At 50.1% G+C, this 23510-nt stretch overlaps 1 protein-coding gene across 1 annotated transcript; it reads right to left on the bottom strand.

The window, feature by feature from the left end:
- Nucleotides 1–6: 6 nt before the first annotated feature.
- Nucleotides 7–23368, bottom strand: LOC140363685 (uncharacterized). Its single transcript, XM_072450292.1, is given in 25 exon segments — nucleotides 7–562; nucleotides 1687–1884; nucleotides 2235–2427; nucleotides 2430–2536; nucleotides 2647–2755; nucleotides 2828–3136; nucleotides 3912–4048; nucleotides 4117–4174; nucleotides 4247–4298; nucleotides 4301–4374; nucleotides 4502–4581; nucleotides 4648–4806; nucleotides 8906–9040; nucleotides 9110–9256; nucleotides 10015–10115; nucleotides 10489–10616; nucleotides 11039–11340; nucleotides 13094–13240; nucleotides 15436–15521; nucleotides 15589–15747; nucleotides 15861–15998; nucleotides 16122–16182; nucleotides 16381–18260; nucleotides 18563–18662; nucleotides 23246–23368. Coding segments are annotated over 24 exon segments (5400 nt in total). The 5' UTR covers nucleotides 23246–23368; the 3' UTR covers nucleotides 7–22.
- Between the last annotated feature and the right edge of the window lie 142 nt (nucleotides 23369–23510).

Here is a 23510-nt window from a genome sequence, read left to right as displayed (position 1 = left end):
CTCTGACCTGTGGATGAAGTGATTAACCTCTGACCTGTGGATAAAGTGTTTGACCTCTGACCTGTGGCTGAAGTGTTTGACCTCTGACCTGTGGCTGAAGTGTTTGACCTGACCTGTGGATGAAGTGTTTGACCTCTGACCTGTGGCTGAAGTGTTTGACCTCTGACCTGTGGATGAAGTGCTTGACCTCTGACCTGTGGCTGAAGTGTTTGACCTCTGACCTGTGGCTGAAGTGTTTGACCTCTGACCTGTGGCTGAAATGATTGACCTCTGACCTGTGGATGAAGTGCTTGACCTCTGACCTGTGGATGAAGTGCTTGACCTCTGACCTGTGGATGAAGTGTTTGACCTCTGACCTGTGGATGAAGTGATTAACCTCTGACCTGTGGATAAAGTGTTTGACCTCTGACCTGTGGCTGAAGTGTTTGACCTCTGACCTGTGGATGAAGTGTTTGTTCTCGTTCAGGATGTGGCAGACTTCACTGAACCAGCAGCTCAGGGTCAGAACCAGGTCAGACTCTGAGAAACTTGAAGCCTGAGAGACGAGCTGAGACCAGCGCACCTGAAACAGAGGTCAGAGGTCAGAGAAGGGTCAGGGGTCAGAGAGAGGCATTAAAACAAGTATCTAAACCCGGACTAAAGATATTACACAGTAACTGTTACAGAGTCATAAAGTTTAAATATCAAATCAAATCAATTTATAGTGTTACTGTGACAGGCCAAGTGGCTGTAGTATTAGTAAAAGTAGTAAAAGTAGTAGTATTAGTAAAAGTAATAGTATTAGTAAAAGTGGTAGTATTAGTAAAAGTAGTAGTATTAGTAAAAGTAGTAGTATTAGTAAAAGTAGTAAACGTAGTAGTATTAGTAAAAGTAGTAGTATTAGTAAAAGTGGTAGTATTAGTAAAAGTAGTAGTATTAGTAAAAGTAGTAAAAGTAGTAGTATTAGTAAAAGTATTAGTAAAAGTAGTAAAAGTAATAGTATTAGTAAAAGTAGTAGTAGTAGTATTAGTAAAAGTAGTAGTATTAGTAAAAGTAGTAAAAGTAGTAGTATTAGTAAAAGTAGTAGTATTAGTAAAAGTAGTAAAAGTAGTAGTATTAGTAAAAGTAGTAGTATTAGTAAAAGTAGTAGTATTAGTAAAAGTAGTAGTATTAGTAAAAGTAGTAAAAGTAGTAGTATTAGTAAAAGTAGTAGTATTAGTAAAAGTAGTAGTATTAGTAAAAGTAGTAAAAGTAGTAGTATTAGTAAAAGTAATAGTATTAGTAAAAGTAGTAGTATTAGTAAAAGTAGTAGTATTAGTAAAAGTAGTAAAAGTAGTAGTATTAGTAAAAGTAATAGTATTAGTAAAAGTAGTAAAAGTAATAGTATTAGTAAAAGTAGTAAAAGTAGTAGTATTAGTAAAAGTAGTAGTATTAGTAAAAGTAGTAAAAGTAATAGTATTAGTAAAAGTAGTAAAAGTAGTAGTATTAGTAAAAGTAGTAGTATTAGTAAAAGTAGTAGTATTAGTAAAAGTAGTAGTATTAGTAAAAGTAGTAGTATTAGTAAAAGTAGTAAAAGTAGTAGTATTAGTAAAAGTAGTAAAAGTAGTAGTATTAGTAAAAGTAGTAGTATTAGTAAAAGTAGTAGTATTAGTAAAAGTAGTAGTATTAGTAAAAGTAGTGTTAATAGAGTAATGGCAGTACTATTACCTGGAGGAAGTCTCGCAGCACTGGCGCCACACACTGGTCGAGTGGCTGAACTGCAGACGCACAGCCCTGGGGAATGTGCACGATCTCTGAGCGCGTGAGCCGCAGAGGCTGCAGGAAGGCCTCCGTCATGTGACCACTGTGCTCGTCCAATAGAAGCACAGAGGGGGCGGAGCTTAAGCCCAGGTGAGGAGACCACACCTGAAGAACATCAGACTCTCGTTAGAGTTTAGAACAGTCCAGCTCCAAACCTTTACACGAGGAGGGGCCCTTTACACGAGGAGGGCCCTTTTCACGAGGAGGGGCCCTTTACACGAGGAGGGGCCCTTTACACGAGGAGGGGCCCTTTACACGAGGAGGGGCCCTTTTCACGAGACATCTCCCGCTCCAGGGTTTCAACACACCTGTTTGTGTTTCAAGGGTCCAGACAATGACCTCCCGTACCAGGGGCCCTCCCGTACCAGGGGCCCTCCGTACCAGGGGCCCTCCCGTACCAGGGGCCCTCCCGTACCAGGGGCCCTCCCGTATCAGGGGCCCCCCGCTCTCTTTACCTCGTGGCTCCACATCTGGGCTCTCTGTCTCAGACTGAAGCCTCCGTCTGTCGCTCGCAGCAGAACGTTGTCAGGGAAACCGTGGGGCAGAGGAGGCAGATCTTTGTGGTAGAACAGCAGGGGGCGCAACAGAGAACCGTCTGATGCAGCGCACAGAACCACCTCCACCAGGGGGCGCTCCTCTGGGAGGCCCCACCCCTCAGGCCGTCAGGAGAGAGAGAGGACAGAGCCTGGGAGTCCAAGAAGATCGGGAACTCATCCAGACAGCAGAACCGAGCAGGAGGAACCTTCAGAGAGGAAACCTGAGGAGAACCAGAACCAGAGTCAGAACTGTTCTAAACCTGAGGAGAACCAGAACCAGAGTCAGAACTGTTCTAAACCTGAGGAGCGAATCAGAGGTCAGAGGTCGTACCTTGTCCCAGGTGCGGGTCACCACAGAGGAGCCGATGTCCCTCAGTTTCTTGCTCCTGGTTTCCAGTCCGAGGTCGTGTCGTAACAGGAAGTCCACAGCCCAGTTCAGCCTGAGCCGCAGGACACGGTGTTTAGAACGTTCCAGACAAACATGACTTTAGACCAATAGAACAGGGTTCTACCTGGTTTGGGGCGGGGTTTCAGCTCCGAGGATCCTTTGGCTCAGATCCAAAATGGCGTCTGGTTTGACTGCTCTGTTCTGCTCGCGCTCAGTGAGAACCCAGCGAGCTCCGCCCCCTGTGTCCCACCTCCACCTGCGATTGGCCAATCCCTTCTTCTGCTCACGCACCCATCGGCCAATCAGAGCATGCGTCAAACCGAAGCGCCGCGAGGCAGAAGCGACGCCGAAGAGCAGCGAGTCGAGCAAACTGAGAGACGAGAGACGGAGAGGGACGCCACCTGAGGAAGAGAGGGCGGGGTTCAGGGCGGGGCTCAGGGGCGGGGTTCGGGGCAGGGCTCAGGGGCGGAGTTCGGGGCGGGGCTCGGGGGCGGGTTCAGGGGCGGGGTTCAGGGCGGGGGTTGAGGGCGGGGGTTGAGGGCGGGGGTTGAGGGCGGGGGTTGAGGGCGGGGTTCAGGCCTAAAGGCCGGGTGCTTCAAACAGATTGTGTGGTGGGTGGGGTTACCTTAGGGCGAGGGGCGGGGCCTCTCGTGGTGATCGTCATGGCGACAGGTGAAGACAAGTGGGCGGGTTTGTTCAGGACTTTGATGGACAGGTGGGAGGAGCTCTGCATGAGCTCGATGGGGACAAACCCTCCTCTGACTTCACCCCCTTCCTCTGTAACACAGACATGTCAGATGCCCTCGTGTGTGTGTGTGTGTGTGTGTGTGTGTGTGGTGTGTGTGTGTGTGTGTGTGTGTGTGTGTGTGTGTGTGTGTGTGTGTGTGTGTGTCAGATGCCCTCGTGTGTGTGTGGTGTGTCAGATGCCCTCGTGTGTGTGTGTGTGTCAGATGCCCTCGTGTGTGTGTGTGTCAGATGCCCTCGTGTGTGTGTGTGTGTGTGTGTGTCAGATGCCCTCCCTCTCACCTGTGTGTGTGTGTGTGTGTGTCTCAGATGCCCTCCCTCTCACCTGTGTGTGTGTGTGTGTGTGTCTCAGATGCCCTCCCTCTCACCTGTGTGTGTGTGTGTGTGTGTGTGTGTGTCTCAGATGCCCTCGTGTGTGTGTGTGTGTGTGTGTGTGTGTGTGTGTCAGATGCCCTCCCTCTCACCTGAACACCTCTGCAGCTCGTCGTCTCCTTCCGTCAGCAGACAGGTGTGTTTGGGCGAGCTCGACAGGTGCAGGGCCATGACGTCTCCAGAGTCTGAGGAGAATCCACAGGTGAGGCACTCGAGAGCGCCGCCCCGGCTGAAACACACGGTTCTGCTCAGGTAAACGCTTTCACGCATCAGAGGCCGATTGGTCGAGGCGTTTACCTGGGACAAGAGGTGAAGACGCAGGGAACAGAGGCACTTCCTGTTTGAGGAGTGATTACTGTGGGAAGAACAGGAATGAGCTCGTGCTTTTACACAGGCACATTTGATGGAACAATGATAAACGATGTACTTGATCATGTGGTTGGCGTAAGCTCTGGAGCAGCACGTCTGAAATCTGCACGACAACATCTGACTGTGGACGGAAAGTGAGTCTGAAGTCCTGGAACTGAGACAAGCACTCGACACAGTGACCGGAGTCAGAGCTGAAACAGAAACACACAAGGAGACTACAACTACAGCGATGCGACTGTCATGACTGTCTGCAGCTTCAGGTGAGGAGGAGTTTTAAAAGAAGCAGAAACTATCCTTTAAACACAAAAGTGACCTGTCCAGATGAGCCAGCAGCGCCCCCAAACTGTCCACTGCTTTCCTCTTACACGCTTTCATCCGAACTCTGGACAGAGTCTGAAACACAGAACATGTTTGTTATGTTTGTTTGTCCCAGAAAACAACCGTTTAAACTCATGATACAGTGAAATTAAACTGGGACTTACTGAAGCAGGAGCAGGAGCAGGAGCAGGGAGCAGGAGCAGGAGCAGGAGCAGGAGCAGGAGCAGGAGCAGGAGCAGGACAGGGCCTTTTCTGCATCTCAGAGTCAGAAGAAACGACCTGGAACGTCCTCACGGTCACCTGCAAACAACAAACACACCTGATCTCACCTGCAAACAACAAACACACCTGATCTCACCTGCAAACAACAAACACACCTGATCTCACCTGCAAACAACAAACACACCTGATCTCACCTGCAAACAACAAACACAAGAGCTCGTTGCAGTGGTCAGAGTAAAGAGCTCGTTGCAGTGGTCAGGGTAAAGAGCTCGTTGCAGTGGTCAGAGTAAAGAGCTCGTTGCAGTGGTCAGGGTAAAGAGCTCGTTGCAGTGGTCAGGGTAAAGAGCTCGTTGCAGTGGTCAGAGTAAAGAGCTCGTTGCAGTGGTCAGGGTAAAGAGCTCGTTGCAGTGGTCAGGGTAAAGAGCTCGTTGCAGTGGTCAGAGTAAAGAGCTCGTTGCAGTGGTCAGGGTAAGAGCTCGTTGCAGTGGTCAGAGTAAAGAGCTCGTTGCAGTGGTCAGAGTAAAGAGCTCGTTGCAGTGGTCAGAGTAAAGAGCTCGTTGCAGTGGTCAGGGTAAAGAGCTCGTTGCAGTGGTCAGGGTAAAGAGCTCGTTGCAGTGGTCAGAGTAAAGAGCTCGTTGCAGTGGTCAGGGTAAAGAGCTCGTTGCAGTGGTCAGGGTAAAGAGCTCGTTGCAGTGGTCAGAGTAAAGAGCTCGTTGCAGTGGTCAGGGTAAAGAGCTCGTTGCAGTGGTCAGGGTAAAGAGCTCGTTGCAGTGGTCAGAGTAAAGAGCTCGTTGCAGTGGTCAGGGTAAAGAGCTCGTTGCAGTGGTCAGGGTAAAGAGCTCGTTGCAGTGGTCAGAGTAAAGAGCTCGTTGCAGTGGTCAGGGTAAAGAGCTCGTTGCAGTGGTCAGAGTAAAGAGCTCGTTGCAGTGGTCAGAGTAAAGAGCTCGTTGCAGTGGTCAGAGTAAAGAGCTCGTTGCAGTGGTCAGGGTAAAGAGCTCGTTGCAGTGGTCAGGGTAAAGAGCTCGTTGCAGTGGTCAGGGTAAAGAGCTCGTTGCAGTGGTCAGAGTAAAGAGCTCGTTGCAGTGGTCAGGGTAAAGAGCTCGTTGCAGTGGTCAGGGTAAAGAGCTCGTTGCAGTGGTCAGAGTAAAGAGCTCGTTGCAGTGGTCAGGGTAAAGAGCTCGTTGCAGTGGTCAGAGTAAAGAGCTCGTTGCAGTGGTCAGGGTAAAGAGCTCGTTGCAGTGGTCAGGGTAAAGAGCTCGTTGCAGTGGTCAGAGTAAAGAGCTCGTTGCAGTGGTCAGGGTAAAGAGCTCGTTGCAGTGGTCAGGGTAAAGAGCTCGTTGCAGTGGTCAGAGTAAAGAGCTCGTTGCAGTGGTCAGGGTAAGAGCTCGTTGCAGTGGTCAGGGTAAAGAGCTCGTTGCAGTGGTCAGGGTAAAGAGCTCGTTGCAGTGGTCAGGGTAAAGAGCTCGTTGCAGTGGTCAGGGTAAAGAGCTCGTTGCAGTGGTCAGAGTAAAGAGCTCGTTGCAGTGGTCAGAGTAAAGAGCTCGTTGCAGTGGTCAGAGTAAAGAGCTCGTTGCAGTGGTCAGAGTAAAGAGCTCGTTGCAGTGGTCAGGGTAAAGAGCTCGTTGCAGTGGTCAGGGTAAAGAGCTCGGTGCAGTGGTCAGAGTAAAGAGCTCGTTGCAGTGGTCAGAGTAAAGAGCTCGTTGCAGTGGTCAGAGTAAAGAGCTCGTTGCAGTGGTCAGGGTAAAGAGCTCGTTGCAGTGGTCAGGGTAAAGAGCTCGTTGCAGTGGTCAGAGTAAAGAGCTCGTTGCAGTGGTCAGGGTAAAGAGCTCGTTGCAGTGATCAGAGTAAAGAGCTCGTTGCAGTGGTCAGGGTAAAGAGCTCGTTGCAGTGGTCAGAGTAAAGAGCTCGTTGCAGTGGTCAGGGTAAAGAGCTCGTTGCAGTGGTCAGGGTAAAGAGCTCGTTGCAGTGGTCAGAGTAAAGAGCTCGTTGCAGTGGTCAGGGTAAAGAGCTCGTTGCAGTGATCAGAGTAAAGAGCTCGTTGCAGTGGTCAGGGTAAAGAGCTCGTTGCAGTGATCAGAGTAAAGAGCTCGTTGCAGTGGTCAGGGTAAAGAGCTCGTTGCAGTGGTCAGAGTAAAGAGCTCGTTGCAGTGGTCAGGGTAAAGAGCTCGTTGCAGTGGTCAGGGTAAAGAGCTCGTTGCAGTGGTCAGAGTAAAGAGCTCGTTGCAGTGGTCAGGGTAAAGAGCTCGTTGCAGTGGTCAGGGTAAAGAGCTCGTTGCAGTGGTCAGAGTAAAGAGCTCGTTGCAGTGTCAGGGTAAAGAGCTCGTTGCAGTGGTCAGGGTAAAGAGCTCGTTGCAGTGGTCAGAGTAAAGAGCTCGTTGCAGTGGTCAGGGTAAAGAGCTCGTTGCAGTGGTCAGAGTAAAGAGCTCGTTGCAGTGGTCAGGTAAAGAGCTCGTTGCAGTGGTCAGGGTAAAGAGCTCGTTGCAGTGGTCAGAGTAAAGAGCTCGTTGCAGTGGTCAGAGTAAAGAGCTCGTTGCAGTGGTCAGGGTAAAGAGCTCGTTGCAGGGTCAGGGTAAAGAGCTCGTTGCAGTGGTCAGAGTAAAGAGCTCGTTGCAGTGGTCAGAGTAAAGAGCTCGTTGCAGTGGTCAGAGTAAAGAGCTCGTTGCAGTGGTCAGAGTAAAGAGCTCGTTGCAGTGGTCAGGGTAAAGAGCTCGTTGCAGTGGTTGCAGTGGTCAGGGTAAAGAGCTCGTTGCAGTGGTCAGAGTAAAGAGCTCGTTGCAGTGGTCAGGGTAAAGAGCTCGTTGCAGTGGTCAGAGTAAAGAGCTCGTTGCAGTGGTCAGGGTAAAGAGCTCGTTGCAGTGGTCAGGGTAAAGAGCTCGTTGCAGTGGTCAGAGTAAAGAGCTCGTTGCAGTGGTCAGGGTAAAGAGCTCGTTGCAGTGGTCAGAGTAAAGAGCTCGTTGCAGTGGTCAGAGTAAAGAGCTCGTTGCAGTGGTCAGGGTAAAGAGCTCGTTGCAGTGGTCAGAGTAAAGAGCTCGTTGCAGTGGTCAGAGTAAAGAGCTCGTTGCAGTGGTCAGAGTAAAGAGCTCGTTGCAGTGGTCAGGGTAAAGAGCTCGTTGCAGTGGTCAGAGTAAAGAGCTCGTTGCAGTGGTCAGGGTAAAGAGCTCGTTGCAGTGGTCAGAGTAAAGAGCTCGTTGCAGTGGTCAGGGTAAAGAGCTCGTTGCAGTGGTCAGAGTAAAGAGCTCGTTGCAGTGGTCAGAGTAAAGAGCTCGTTGCAGTGGTCAGGGTAAAGAGCTCGTTGCAGTGGTCAGAGTAAAGAGCTCGTTGCAGTGGTCAGAGTAAAGAGCTTGTTACAGTGGTCAGAGTAAAGAGCTCGTTGCAGTGGTCAGGGTAAAGAGCTCGTTGCAGTGGTCAGGGTAAAGAGCTCGTTGCAGTGGTCAGAGTAAAGAGCTCGTTGCAGTGGTCAGAGTAAAGAGCTCGTTGCAGTGGTCGGAGTAAAGAGCTCGTTGCAGTGGTCGGAGTAAAGAGCTCGTTGCAGTGGTCAGAGTAAAGAGCTCGTTGCAGTGGTCAGAGTAAAGAGCTCGTTGCAGTGGTCAGAGTAAAGAGCTCGTTGCAGTGGTCGGAGTAAAGAGCTCGTTGCAGTGGTCAGGGTAAAGAGCTCGTTGCAGTGGTCAGAGTAAAGAGCTCGTTGCAGTGGTCAGAGTAAAGAGCTCGTTGCAGTGGTCAGAGTAAAGAGCTCGTTGCAGTGGTCAGAGTAAAGAGCTCGTTGCAGTGGTCGGAGTAAAGAGCTCGTTGCAGTGGTCAGGGTAAAGAGCTCGTTGCAGTGGTCGGAGTAAAGAGCTCGTTGCAGTGGTCGGAGTAAAGAGCTCGTTGCAGTGGTCAGAGTAAAGAGCTCGTTGCAGTGGTCAGAGTAAAGAGCTCGTTGCAGTGGTCGGAGTAAAGAGCTCGTTGCAGTGGTCGGAGTAAAGAGCTCGTTGCAGTGGTCGGAGTAAAGAGCTCGTTGCAGTGGTCAGGGTAAAGAGCTCGTTGCAGTGGTCAGAGTAAAGAGCTCGTTGCAGTGGTCGGAGTAAAGAGCTCGTTGCAGTGGTCGGAGTAAAGAGCTCGTTGCAGTGGTCAGAGTAAAGAGCTCGTTGCAGTGGTCACTGGTTTGTCCTGGACGGGAGGGCATCAGGCGTAATCTCACCGTGGTCCCTGGTCTCAGTCCGCTGAGCTGGGCCGGCCTCAGGTGAGTGTCGTGCAGGAAGTGCTGATGATCCTGTCGATCTTTGAGCGTCAGAAAATGGAGTCTGCATTTGTTACAGCTGAACATCTGCTTCCTCTGAAACACACACACTTTTACCACCAAAGAACCGTTTGGACTCGACCTGTGGTCCGGTCCGGTCCAGACCTGGTGCCGGGCCACGTGCTGTTGGTACGGTCGCTCGGCCTTCAACACTCGGAGGCAGAAGTGACACAGGAAGTGTTTGGTGTTGGCGTGAACTTCCTCAAAATGTCTCCAAGTCCGAGCGAAGAACGAGGAGCGAAAACCACACAACTGAAAGAGAGAAGAACACGTCTGAGGCCCCTCGGTCTAAACGCCCGGTGAGGCCCCTCGGTCTAAACGCCCGGTGAGGCCCCTCGGTCTAAACGCCCGGTGAGGCCCCTCGGTCTAAACGCCCGGTGAGGCCCCTCGGTCTAAACGCCCGGTGAGGCCCCTCGGTCTAAACGCCCGGTGAGGCCCCTCGGTCTAAACGCCCGGTGAGGCCCCTCGGTCTAAACGCCCGGTGAGGCCCCTCGGTCTAAACGCCCGGTGAGGCCCCTCGGTCTAAACGCCCGGTGAGGCCCCTCGGTCTAAACGCCCGGTGAGGCCCCTCGGTCTAAACGCCCGGTGAGGCCCCTCGGTCTAAACGCCCGGTGAGGCCCCTCGGTCTAAACGCCCGGTGAGGCCCCTCGGTCTAAACGCCCGGTGAGGCCCCTCGGTCTAAACGCCCGGTGAGGCCCCTCGGTCTAAACGCCCGGTGAGGCCCCTCGGTCTAAACGCCCGGTGAGGCCCCTCGGTCTAAACGCCCGGTGAGGCCCCTCGGTCTAAACGCCCGGTGAGGCCCCTCGGTCTAAACGCCCGGTGAGGCCCCTCGGTCTAAACGCCCGGTGAGGCCCCTCGGTCTAAACGCCCGGTGAGGCCCCTCGGTCTAAACGCCCGGTGAGGCCCCTCGGTCTAAACGCCCGGTGAGGCCCCTCGGTCTAAACGCCCGGTGAGGCCCCTCGGTCCCAGATGTTTTAGTGGTAGAAGTAGAAGTAGTAGTATTGGGGTACCTGGCAGGCGTAGGGCATCTCTCCAGGCTTGTGGGTGCTCTTCATGTGCACCAGGAGCGCGATTTCAGTTTCAAATTCACATTCACAGATCTGACAAACCACTACAAAACAAATGACACTTTTTAAGCCGGTATAAAATGTGTGGAGATGATCCTAGAACCTTCTGAGCTCAGACTGAAGAATCAGACCTGCTTTAGTTTGTTTCATCATTCAGAAGTTTAAATGCTGTGTCTAAATGTCTCATTTCTCACTATACATTTTAACCCTGGAAAGACAATTTTAATTCTAAAGTTCAGTTGCTAATTTGGCAGAATACATTGAGTAATTAACACATATTGTCAAATGTCTGAATTGGGAGTGAGGAAACGTGCCAGGATCAGGTCAGCTCCAGATAAAGGTCAAACACGCTTTTCACCACTAGAAATGTGGCATTATTGAATGTCTTTCCAAACAAACCATATGAGGAGAACAAACCTGTGGAGCTGGAGCTTTGATGCACCACCTCCAGGTGGCGCTGCAGTCTGACCAGAGGGACGATCTGACGGAAACAGTAACAACACGAAGACCCGTCCGTCATGTGACTGATCATGTGCTGCATCAACCTGCAACACATCAGGGTTTAGCAGCATTAGCAGTGTCGAAGTTTAGTCTGTACAGACTGCGAGAGGTGAAGATCGTTCTCAAGTTCTTTATTTGATGAAAACATGGAAAAACAGGCAAAACAGTAGCATGTTGTTCGTCTGCAGCTGAGATTCGACCCATCACAAGAATTAGCTGTGTTTTATAAAGCTGTTGCTTGGGTCTGATAAACATGTCCTGACTTTGATGTGACGTCCGCTTTAAGATTGTTCAGACTTGTCCACAGATAATCAGAAAATACACAGAAAGTTCATCGTGACCCATGATAAATAGGACACAGACATGACAATAATTTGATCAATATCCACAGCAGCAGCAGCATTAGCATTAGCAGTGGCATTAGCAGCAGCATTAGCATTAGCAGCAGCATTAGCATTAGCAGTACCTGACGTTGCCGCGCAGCTTCTGGTTGCAGTGAACACATGGATACATGAGGATGGATCTGTTCTGAGCTCCCACGTGACCTTCTGAACTGCCGTAGTAAAAATCCTCCAGACCAATGACGAGTCGCCCCAAAGCGCCGCCTACAGACACACCAGCGCTACTGCACCCGTCTGTGGGGGAGGAGCCTAAAGAGGGGTGGGGCCATGAGCCTGTAGAGGGGGAGGGACCTGCAGAAGGGCGGGGCCCTGACAGGAAGTGACCTGGCGCTCTCAGAGGCTTCTGTAAAGATGAGATGCTTTTACTCTGAAAGAGACAGAAAACAAAGGAGTGTTTATTTCCCCTTAGGGCGGGGCCACAGCTTAGGGCGGGGCCAAATCTTAAACCAGTCTCTAGTTCTCACAGGGGCCACAGCTTAGGGCGGGGCCACAGTTCAAACCGGTCTCCAGTTCTCCCAGGGGCCACAGCTTACACACGACGGCACATCGTCGGTGGACTAGCATGTAGCTATAGCCGCTAAAGGCTAAATTAGCACCACATGCTAACAAGCACTGGCTTTGGCTCAAAACGGCGGCCATGTTTGATGACAGGGGCTTCGGCCAAACAAACATGGAGGCGCTTCATTCAGAGCTTAACACAGAGGCTTCATTAGAGCTTCACACGGAGGCTTCATTAGAGCTTCACACAGAGGCTTCATTAGAGCTTCACACGGAGGCTTCATTAGAGCTTCACACAGAGGCTTCATTAGAGCTTCACACAGAGGCTTCATTAGAGCTTCACACAGAGGCTTCATTAGAGCTTCACACAGAGGCTTCATTAGAGCTTCACACGGAGGCTTCATTAGAGCTTCACACAGAGGCTTCATTAGAGCTTCACACAGAGGCTTCATTAGAGCTTCACACAGAGGCTTCATCAGAGCTTCACACGGAGGCTTCATTAGAGCTTCATTAGAGCTTCATTAGAGCTTCACACGGAGGCTTCATTAGAGCTTCACACGGAGGCTTCACACAGAGGCTTCATTAGAGCTTCACACGGAGGCTTCATTAGAGCTTCACACAGAGGCTTCATTAGAGCTTCACACAGAGGCTTCATTAGAGCTTCACACGGAGGCTTCATTAGAGCTTCATTAGAGCTTCACACAGAGGCTTCATTAGAGCTTCACACAGAGGCTTCATTAGAGCTTCACACAGAGGCTTCATCAGAGCTTCACACAGAGGCTTCAGAGCTTCACACAGAGGCTTCATTAGAGCTTCATTAGAGCTTCACACAGAGGCTTCATTAGAGCTTCATTAGAGCTTCACACAGAGGCTTCATTAGAGCTTCATTAGAGCTTCACACAGAGGCTCCATTAGAGCTTCACACAGGCTTCATCAGAGCTTCATTAGAGCTTCACACAGAGCTTCATTAGAGCTTCACACAGAGCTTCATTAGAGCTTCATTAGAGCTTCACACAGAGGCTTCATTAGAGCTTCATCAGAGCTTCATTAGAGCTTCACACAGAGGCTTCATCAGAGCTTCATTAGAGCTTCATCAGAGCTTCACACAGAGGCTTCATCAGAGCTTCATTAGAGCTTCACACAGAGCTTCATTAGAGCTTCATTAGAGCTTCACACAGAGGCTTCATTAGAGCTTCATCAGAGCTTCATTAGAGCTTCACACAGAGGCTTCAGAGCTTCATTAGAGCTTCATCAGAGCTTCACACAGAGGCTTCATCAGAGCTTCATTAGAGCTTCATCAGAGCTTCACACAGAGGCTTCATCAGAGCTTCACACAAAGGCTTCATTAGAGCTTCATCAGAGCTTCACACAGAGGCTTCATCAGAGCTTCACACAAAGGCTTCATTAGAGCTTCACACAAAGGCTTCATTAGAGCTTCACACAGAGGCTTCATTAGAGCTTCATCAGAGCTTCACACAGAGGCTTCATCAGAGCTTCACACAGAGGCTTCATTAGAGCTTCACACAGAGGCTTCATTAGAGCTTCATCAGAGCTTCACACAGAGGCTTCATTAGAGCTTCATCAGAGCTTCACACAAAGGCTTCATTAGAAGACAGACTCACGGCTGCTGCAGAGTGGAACCCCTGAGGTTTGGACACTTTCTGTCTGTGTTTCAGAACGTTCAGTTTCTTCAGTTTAGTTTTGAGTCTTTCGTCTTTTCTCTTCCAGTCGAGAGTTTGAAGAGCTGAGCCGACCTGAGCGCTGCACATCTGTGAACGAGGAGAGGGGTTAAAGCAGGTCTAAAGCAGGTCTAAAGCAGGTCTAAAGCAGGTCTAAAGCAGGTCTAAAGCAGGTCTAAAGCAGGTCTAAAGCAGGTCTAAAGCAGGGCTAAAGCAGGGCTAAAGCAGGGCTAAAGCAGGGCTAAAGCAGGGCTAAAGCAGGGCTAAAGCAGGTCTAAAGCAGGACTAAAGCAGGGCTAAAGCAGGTCTAAAGCAGGACTAAAGCAGGGCTAAAGCAGGTCTAAAGCAGGTCTAAAGCAGGACTAAAGAAGGGCTAAAGCAGGGCTAAAGCAGGACTAAAGCAGGTCTAAAGCAGGTCTAAAGCAGGTCTAAAGCAGGGCTAAAGCAGGGCTAAAGCAGGTCTAAAGCAGGTCTAAAGCAGGACTAAAGCAGGACTAAAGCAGGACTAAAGCAGGTCTAAAGCAGGTCTAAAGCAGGTCTAAAGCAGGTCTAAAGCAGGACTAAAGCAGGTCTAAAGCAGGTCTAAAGCAGGTCTAAAGCAGGGCTAAAGCAGGACTAAAGCAGGGCTAAAGCAGGGCTAAAGCAGGGCTAAAGCAGGACTAAAGCAGGACTAAAGCAGGTCTAAAGCAGGACTAAAGCAGGTCTAAAGCAGGTCTAAAGCAGGTCTAAAGCAGGACTAAAGCAGGTCTAAAGCAGGACTAAAGCAGGTCTAAAGCAGGTCTAAAGCAGGTCTAAAGCAGGACTAAAGCAGGTCTAAAGCAGGTCTAAAGCAGGTCTAAAGCAGGGCTAAAGCAGGACTAAAGCAGGGCTAAAGCAGGGCTAAAGCAGGGCTAAAGCAGGGCTAAAGCAGGACTAAAGCAGGACTAAAGCAGGTCTAAAGCAGGACTAAAGCAGGTCTAAAGCAGGTCTAAAGCAGGTCTAAAGCAGGACTAAAGCAGGTCTAAAGCAGGTCTAAAGCAGGACTAAAGCAGGACTAAAGCAGGTCTAAAGCAGGTCTAAAGCAGGACTAAAGCAGGTCTAAAGCAGGTCTAAAGCAGGACTAAAGCAGGACTAAAGCAGGACTAAAGCAGGACTAAAGCAGGTCTAAAGCAGGTCTAAAGCAGGTCTAAAGCAGGACTAAAGCAGGACTAAAGCAGTTCTAAAGCAGGTCTAAAGCAGGTCTAAAGCAGGACTAAAGCAGGTCTAAAGCAGGTCTAAAGCAGGACTAAAGCAGGACTAAAGCAGGTCTAAAGCAGGACTAAAGCAGGACTAAAGCAGGTCTAAAGCAGGACTAAAGCAGGACTAAAGCAGGTCTAAAGCAGGTCTAAAGCAGGTCTAAAGCAGAGCTAAAGCAGGGCTAAAGCAGGGCTAAAGCAGGTCTAAAGCAGGGCTAAAGCAGGTCTAAAGCAGGGCTAAAGCAGGTCTAAAGCAGGACTAAAGCAGGACTAAAGCAGGTCTAAAGCAGGTCTAAAGCAGGTCTAAAGCAGGACTAAAGCAGGACTAAAGCAGGTCTAAAGCAGGTCTAAAGCAGGTCTAAAGCAGTTCTAAAGCAGGTCTAAAGCAGGTCTAAAGCAGGTCTAAAGCAGGACTAAAGCAGGTCTAAAGCAGGTCTAAAGCAGGACTAAAGCAGGTCTAAAGCAGGACTAAAGCAGGTCTAAAGCAGGACTAAAGCAGGACTAAAGCAGGTCTAAAGCAGGACTAAAGCAGGTCTAAAGCAGGTCTAAAGCAGGTCTAAAGCAGAGCTAAAGCAGGTCTAAAGCAGGGCTAAAGCAGGTCTAAAGCAGGTCTAAAGCAGGTCTAAAGCAGGTCTAAAGCAGGTCTAAAGCAGGACTAAAGCAGGACTAAAGCAGGGCTAAAGCAGAGCTAAAGCAGGGCTAAAGCAGAGCTAAAGCAGGGCTAAAGCAGGTCTAAAGCAGGTCTAAAGCAGGTCTAAAGCAGGTCTAAAGCAGGTCTAAAGCAGGTCTAAAGCAGAGCTAAAGCAGGTCTAAAGCAGGGCTAAAGCAGAGCTAAAGCAGGGCTAAAGCAGGGCTAAAGCAGGTCTAAAGCAGGTCTAAAGCAGGTCTAAAGCAGGTCTAAAGCAGAGCTAAAGCAGGTCTAAAGCAGGGCTAAAGCAGAGCTAAAGCAGAGCTAAAGCAGGGCTAAAGCAGGGCTAAAGCAGAGCTAAAGCAGAGCTAAAGCAGGGCTAAAGCAGGGCTAAAGCAGAGCTAAACCAGGACAAATGTGTTGGGTGCAGATGCAGGCCTTACGCAGATGAACCCTCGCAGCTCGGGCACAGGTCTGAACGGGCTCTCACAGCGGGCGCAGTCGGGAGGCGGAGCTGGGATGGGCTCTTCTGAAACAAGGCGTCAGACTCTGCTGCATTTGGAGTTCATATCTGCGTTTGACCTTCGTTTTCGTACCTTTCTGGAGCAGAGTGGCCACTTTGGGCTTCTGTGGGTGGGGCTTCTGTGGGTGTGGCTTCGGTGGTGTCAAACGTGGGCGGGGCTTGGTAGGTTCCGTGGGTGGGCGTGGCACACATGACGTTACAGTGTTTGTCGGCGTTACCGCCTCGGGGGAACCTGCACCACAAAGAGTAAAGATGCTTTTTCCTGCTCAGATCAAGTAGCCGTAGAAACCAGACTGATTAGTTTGAATCTAAACTGTAAGAGTCTGTCCATAAATGTGATCTCACCTGTGACGGGGGCGGAGCTGCAGGCTGGGGGCGGGGCTTTTCTCTTGCTGGAGGGCGGAGCCTGTTTCAGGTGTAGAGACGTCAGACTGGACCTGGAACCACGAGGATGAGAAGAAACGGAGAGCTCCAGACCTTCAGCTGACGAAGACAAAGAGGACAAGAGGACATGAGAGGACCAGAGAGGACTGTCCAACAGCAGGACAAGAGACAATATGTCTCAAGTTGACATGATCAGTTAGTTTCACCAGTTGTAGTACATACTTCCTGACAGCAGGGGGATGAGTCGCCCATTCAGTCTGAAGCCCAGAGGAGGCACTGCCTCCTGCAGAGACAGAGAGACAGAGAGACAGAGAGACAGAGAGACAGAGAGACAGAGAGACAGAGGGACAGAGAGACAGAGAGACAGAGAGACAGAGAGACAGAGGGACAGACCAGACGTTAAACATTTGTAATTTGCACATCTTTGTGGTTTAAATGAGTTTGTTTCACTCCCTCAAAGTGACCTTCAGGAGACACTGACCTTCAGAGGTGTGGTGGTCAGAGGAGGACTGAGGGCACGCACAGCTTCACGAGGCAGAGGGACCCCAACCAGGTCTGGATCTGGTCCCGGTCCCAGTCCCGTGCCTGGTCCCGCTGTTCTTTTTGGATTTAGGATTGTTTGGAAAAGCGGGCTCTGGGTGAGACTCTGGGCCGACGCCGTTAAGTGAATGTGACTGGGAGCGGCGGACGGGACCAGGACTGACCCTGGACCTCGAGTCTGCAGCGGGATCCGGACCTGGGTCTGACCAGTACTTTGGGCCAGAGCCTTTAGCAGGGCCATGGCCGGGACTCGGACCACAATGGACTGGGCCGGACTCTGGCCTGGACCTGCCGGTTTGGTCCGGTTTGGGCCATTGGTCTGGACCAGGTTTGCATCCTCAGAACCAGTGACAGGACCAGTGACAGGACCAGTGTCAAGACCAGCGACAGGACCAGCGACAGGACCAGCGACAGGACCAGTGACAGGACCAGTGTCAGGACCATTGACAGGACCAGAGTCAGGACCAGAGTCAGGACCAGCGTCAGGACCAGCGACAGGACCAGCGACAGGACCAGCGACAGGACCAGTGACAGGACCAGTGACAGGTCCAGAGTCAGGACCAGTGACAGGACCAGTGACAGGACCAGCGACAGGACCAGCGACAGGACCAGAGTCAGGACCAGTGTCAGGACCAGTGTCAGGACCAGTGACAGGACCAGTGACAGGACCAGTGACAGGACCAGAGTCAGGACCAGAGTCAGGACCAGTGTCAGGACCAGTGTCAGGACCAGTGACAGGACCAGCGACAGGACCAGCGACAGGACCAGTGACAGGACCAGTGACAGGACCAGTGACAGGACCAGTGACAGGTCCAGAGTCAGGACCAGAGTCAGGACCAGTGACAGGACCAGTGTCAGGACCAGTGACAGGACCAGCGACAGGACCAGCGACAGGACCAGCGACAGGACCAGCGACAGGACCAGTGACAGGACCAGTGACAGGACCAGAGTCAGGACCAGTGTCAGGACCAGCGACAGGACCAGCGACAGGACCAGTGACAGGACCAGAGTCAGGACCAGCGACAGGACCAGTGACAGGACCAGTGACAGGACCAGTGACAGGACCAGCGACAGGACCAGTGTCAGGACCAGTCTGGACCTGACTCTGGGTCAGGTCAGTCGGGTCATCTTGGGTCTGGGGGGTGTGGTCAGTCGGGTCATCTTGGGTCTGGGGGGTGTGGTCAGTCGGGTCATCTTGGGTCTGGGGGGTGTGGTCAGTCGGGTCATCTTGGGTCTGGGGGGTGTGGTCAGTCGGGTCATCTTGGGTCTGGGGGGTGTGGTCAGTCGGGTCATCTTGGGTCTGGGGGGTGTGGTCAGTCGGGTCATCTTGGGTCTGGGGGGTGTGGTCAGTCGGGTCATCTTGGGTCTGGGGGGTGTGGTCAGTCGGGTCATCTTGGGTCTGGGGGGTGTGGTCAGTCGGGTCATCTTGGGTCTGGGGGGTGTGGTCAGTCGGGTCATCTTGGGTCTGGGGGGTGTGGTCAGTCGGGTCATCTTGGGTCTGGGGGGTGTGGTCAGTCGGGTCATCTTGGGTCTGGGGGGTGTGGTCAGTCGGGTCATCTTGGGTCTGGGGGGTGTGGTCAGTCGGGTCATCTTGGGTCTGGGGGGTGTGGTCAGTCGGGTCATCTTGGGTCTGGGGGGTGTGGTCAGTCGGGTCATCTTGGGTCTGGGGGGTGTGGTCAGTCGGGTCATCTTGGGTCTGGGGGGTGTGGTCAGTCGGGTCATCTTGGGTCTGGGGGGTGTGGTTCAGGTCCAGATGTGGGTTTGAGGCTTCAGTTGGATCAGAACCAGGACTTAAGACTGAAATGTTGACCGGACCCGTTTCTACAAAACAACATCAAAAACAGGCCAAATTAAACCATTCAATCAAATATCAGTTATAAAAAATGTTTCATCTTTTAGGAAAATAAGTTTCAAATGTGACGGAACAATCTGGAGTTTGAAAATCATCACAAATCTGAAGCCGACTGATTGGTCGACTAAAAGAGGGCGTGTCTCCATGTTTCACGACTTCATGTGTAAAACCATTTCCACCACATAAATCCATTTCATCTAAAGTCAATAATTATTAGTCTGATACAAATGTGAAAATTGAGCGACTAAAGGCCGACGCCCTTAATATTTACCCATAATCCCTGTGACTGAGCGCTGGATTCCTTTGAAGGCGTCAGAGTTTGTGTTCTGCTTCGGAGCCACGGCGCCCCCTGGAGGCATGTCCTGCTCCATCTGCACACGCACAACAACCAATCAGAATCCAAGAAACACTCTCAGACAAGCAATCATCGCACGAGAGAAAAGCACCGAATCAGAAGTGAGCTGGACAGAGCTGGACAGTGGGCTGGACAGGGCTGGACAGTGGGCTGGACAGTGAGCTGGACAGGGCTGGACAGTGGGCTGGACAGTGGGCTGGACAGAGCTGGACAGTGGGCTGGACAGTGGGCTGGACAGTGGGCTCACTTCTGCCTTTGGGCCCAGAGCTCGAGGAAATACAATATAATAAACATAAATATCTTTTTGATCATAAACACTGCTTATGGACATTAGATGCATGTGAGCTCCAGCCAGCAATTCAAATATTACTAGTTGTTGCCGACTTTTCAGACCCGCTTCAAAAACATATCCGTCTGACAGGGGGCGGGGCTCACGGGGGCGGGGCTCACGGGGGCGGGGCTCACGGGGAACTGATTATTCAGCAGAGGCTGCAGGTCCAACCACGACATTCAAATGTAGTGGCCACAGTCGAATCCAAACAGGACAGTCCCAGAACACGTCAGTGGTTTGCCTCCTGGTGGCGCTGTTTCTCCAACAGTTGCATTTCCCTGTGGAGAATTAGACCTTTGACCTTTGACCTGGAGTTATGAAGAAACATGACACATTATTGTTTAATGTCTTGGTGGTTATAATAACTCTATTTGTAAGAAACTATAAAAGTCTGTTTCTCTTTCAACTCAAAGCTTTTCATGTGATTCTCTTTTACATCTGGTGAAAAACCATCAGACCTTTTGTCCTCCAGAACCTTAAGTCTCAGTTCTATTTGTACAAAACCTTTGGTCATAAAACTTTACCACTTTAAGTTTGTAACATCTGTGTTTAGTTTGTTCTGATCAGCTCCTTCCATGTCGTAAGAACAGATTTGACCCAAGGATTCTTCACTTCCTCCTCATGACTCAAGCGTCTGTCATCTGCAGTAAGAACTGTACAGGAACCTCAGGCACCACATGACTCTCAGTATAAGACCTGTACAGGAACCTCAGGCACCACATGACTCTCAGTATAAGACCTGTACAGGAACCTCAGGCACCACATGACTCTCAGTATAAGACCTGTACAGGAACCTCAGGCACCACATGACTCTCAGTATAAGACCTGTACAGGAACCTCAGGCACCACATGACTCTCAGTATAAGACCTGTACAGGAACCTCAGGCACCACATGACCCTCAGTATAAGACCTGTACAGGAACCTCAGGCACCACATGACTCTCAGTATAAGACCTGTACAGGAACCTCAGGCACCACATGACTCTCAGTATAAGACCTGTACAGGAACCTCAGGCACCACATGACTCTCAGTATAAGACCTGTACAGGAACCTCAGGCACCACATGACTCTCAGTATAAGACCTGTACAGGAACCTCAGGCACCACATGACTCTCAGTATAAGACCTGTACAGGAACCTCAGGCACCACATGACTCTCAGTATAAGACCTGTACAGGAACCCCCGGCACCACATGACTCTCAGTATAAGACCTGTACAGGAACCTCAGGCACCACATGACTCTCAGTATAAGACCTGTACAGGAACCTCAGGCACCACATGACTCTCAGTATAAGACCTGTACAGGAACCTCAGGCACCACATGACTCTCAGTACGAGTGGTTTGCATTGGATCCACAACTTCAGTATAGAAAGTGAGAGCGTCGTTTAAATTGGTTTCTTGTGAGTATATATACTTTTTTTTTGTCAATGTCTTTGACCATTTAATTGGACTCAATATGTCAAACATTAAAAGATGCTATTCATAACTTTTCAGATGCCGTCCCCTTGTTCTGGTCGAACACAACACACAAACATAGGAACCACGACAACCAAACATAATAGAACAAACAAAATGCAGACTTAAGAGCTCATGCCCAAAAAAGTGCAAAGAGCCCACAGACTGATCCACAGAGAGATCAGAGGGAAAACAATATGAGGTAAAAAAGGCCCTCCGGTACGGTTCAACTTTTCACCTGAGCATTTACAAACACACTGGGCCACACTGGCCCACACTGGGCCACACTGGCCCACACTGGGCCACACACTCGCATGTCTCCAGTCCAGGTCCTTTCATTGAAATAAAGAAAATAAATGTCCCACAGCTTCTTCTGCTGAAGTGAATTTGGCTCTTTTTCCGTTCACGTTGATCCTCAGCGTTTCTAAAGCAGAGCGTGTACCACTTTCTTCTCAGGCCAGGTTTCACTCGATCGAAATCTTTGTGTTTATTGACCACTTGCTCTGAGAAGTCGTTGAAGAAAGAGACTTGGGGTTTGGTTGATCCGGGTCAGAGAGTGGTCTGGACGCCGCCATGTGTCATGGCTGTGAAGTTATGGATACTTATGGCAGTATAATAGGTCTTTGACGCTGGTTCGGGGAAGGCTTGGGGTCAAGCTTTATTTTCACAGCTTTTCAGGGATCCAGGTCTCCATATACTTGACCACATCTTTCCAGTCAGTGACCTCTGGAAGACCGACAAGCTGCAGATTTCCTCTGGAACTACGATTCTCCAGGTTGTCCACTTGTTCAGTCAGAACATCTGCCACTTTAGCTTGTAGGGCAGAGGTTGTGGCTCAGCTATCCAGTTTGTTAGTCTTGGGTTTTAAATCACCAGGGCCACATCTATGTAGCTCCTGGTCTCCTCCAGAGTGGCCCCCGGCCTGGAGATAGTGCAAGTGGATGTGGGGATTGGCTAGCTTGGTTTAGCATGGCTAGCACGGTTCATTCTTTATCAGTTTCTTAGACATGTTCCTGAATAAGTATATGCAGAAATATCTAATATACATATATATATATATATCCAACACATTTGACCGCAGCGACTAAGCTAACCGGCTTATCCCTCCTGCAACACATTTTTAAACTAATAAGGTGTAAATATGTGACTGAAGGCTTCTAAACTCTGGTGCTGGAGTGGTTAAAGGTGGAATGGACGATTTTTTCCAGCAAATTTTTGATCATATTTCCTGGTGTCGTGGATAAATCATTTGTCCTGCCACGTATCAATCATAAAACGCACCTGTCGCTCACCTGCAGCTGCGTCAGGCTCGTCCCCACGTTTCCGTGTGTCTAAGCGCATGGATCTATCATAATATAGTTCCCTCAGTGTACGGGGCAAAATGAAGACGGAGAAAGACAGTTGGAGCTGACGCAGAAGTGACAGAAATCTACGGGAGACGAGAGATGCGATGCGCTAATAAACAAACGCACGTGTGTGTTGTATCGGTCCACACGGGGGAGTGGCATGAGCACGGGGGAGTGGCATGAGCACGGGGGAGTGGCATGAGCACGGGGGAGTGGCATGAGCACGGGGGAGTGGCATGAGCACGGGGGAGTGGCATGAGCACGGGGGAGTGGCATGAGCACGGGGGAGTGGCATGTGCACGGGGGAGTGGCATGAGCACGGGGGAGTGGCATGAGCACGGGGGAGTGGCATGAGCACGGGGGAGTGGCATGAGCACGGGGGAGTGGCATGAGCACGGGGGAGTGGCATGAGCACGGGGGAGTGGCATGTGCACGGGGGAGTGGCATGTGCACGGGGGAGTGGCATGTGCACGGGGGAGTGGCATGAGCACGGGGGAGTGGCATGAGCACGGGGGAGTGGCATGAGCACGGGGGAGTGGCATGAGCACGGGGGAGTGGCATGTGCACGGGGGAGTGGCATGAGCACGGGGGAGTGGCATGTGCACTTCCGCCTGCGTTCTCAAATCGCCGAAAAATCGTCCATACCGCCTTTAAGGCAGCAGCACTTAGCCGGCCACAGTGTCGCCAGTTCAAATCCCGGCTCTGACAAATGACTGCATGTCAATCAGAAATACTTTATTCTTTCAAAACAGTTGGATTTAATAATGCCAATTTCTTGTTATAAAAGTAATTTAGAGTCCGTTTAGTCCAGATAATTATGTTCAATATTTTAATAGTCAACGCAATAATCACCACTATTTCAAATAATTGTTGCAGCCCTAAACTTACATTTTTTAAGAAAAATTCTCCTTGACAAGTATTATTTTTGTATAATTTACACATATTTTCTAAATTATTTGCCACAAATTAAAATCACATCTTAAACTTGTCATTCACGGGGTTTGAAGCTCACAGAACTTGAATTTTTTTTACACTAAATATGTCGTGAAAATAAATTTTTATGTTGAATTAATAACCAAAACTTTACTGAACTCTTTTTTGTTATGGACCTTATGCAAATGTTTAAAACTGAACAGTTAAAATCAATTACAAAAAGGAATGTTAGCATGCTAAGCTAAGAGCATTGGATTTGGACCAAAACCAAAAACTTTATAAACATTTACATGAAACAGAATAAATAACTTCACTGAATAAAAAAGGTAAATGTTACATTCACTTTTCGTTTCAATAACCGCAGCGTAAGTTCCAATTAAATGTGAATACTTTGCTGTTTTGTTCTATTTCCAGCTGTTAGCCCCTCAGTTAGCCTCGAGCTGCACACACACACATAGCCACTGCTAACAAAAAGCTAACTCAACAAACTCATGAATAACTCTTCAAAGCTCCGCGCAGTAAGAGTGCTCACCTCGTGCGGCGCTCTGGTGCCGTTTAATGCTTTTATTCTCTGTAAACGTGACTTTTGGCCGCGGTTGTGGCTGTTTTCTGCTGAAACATGCTGCACTCAGTCAGGTTAGCTTTAGCTTTAGCTCCGCGCGTATCCCTCCGCCGCACTTCACTGTGTCTTCAGCGGTGGGCGGAAGGATACACGCGCTCCAGCTGCGATATCATTTTTAATTTAAACTAAAAAAGCAGTGTGTTTACGAACATAACACTATACACACTTGTTACCA

The sequence above is a fragment of the Eucyclogobius newberryi genome, unplaced genomic scaffold, assembly GCF_026437365.1.
Source record: "Eucyclogobius newberryi isolate DKJ021-1_F unplaced genomic scaffold, fEucNew1.0.hap1 SCAF_173, whole genome shotgun sequence".
Taxonomy (NCBI): Eukaryota; Metazoa; Chordata; class Actinopteri; order Gobiiformes; family Gobiidae; genus Eucyclogobius; species Eucyclogobius newberryi.
This window is presented reverse-complemented; position numbering and strand designations above follow the sequence as displayed.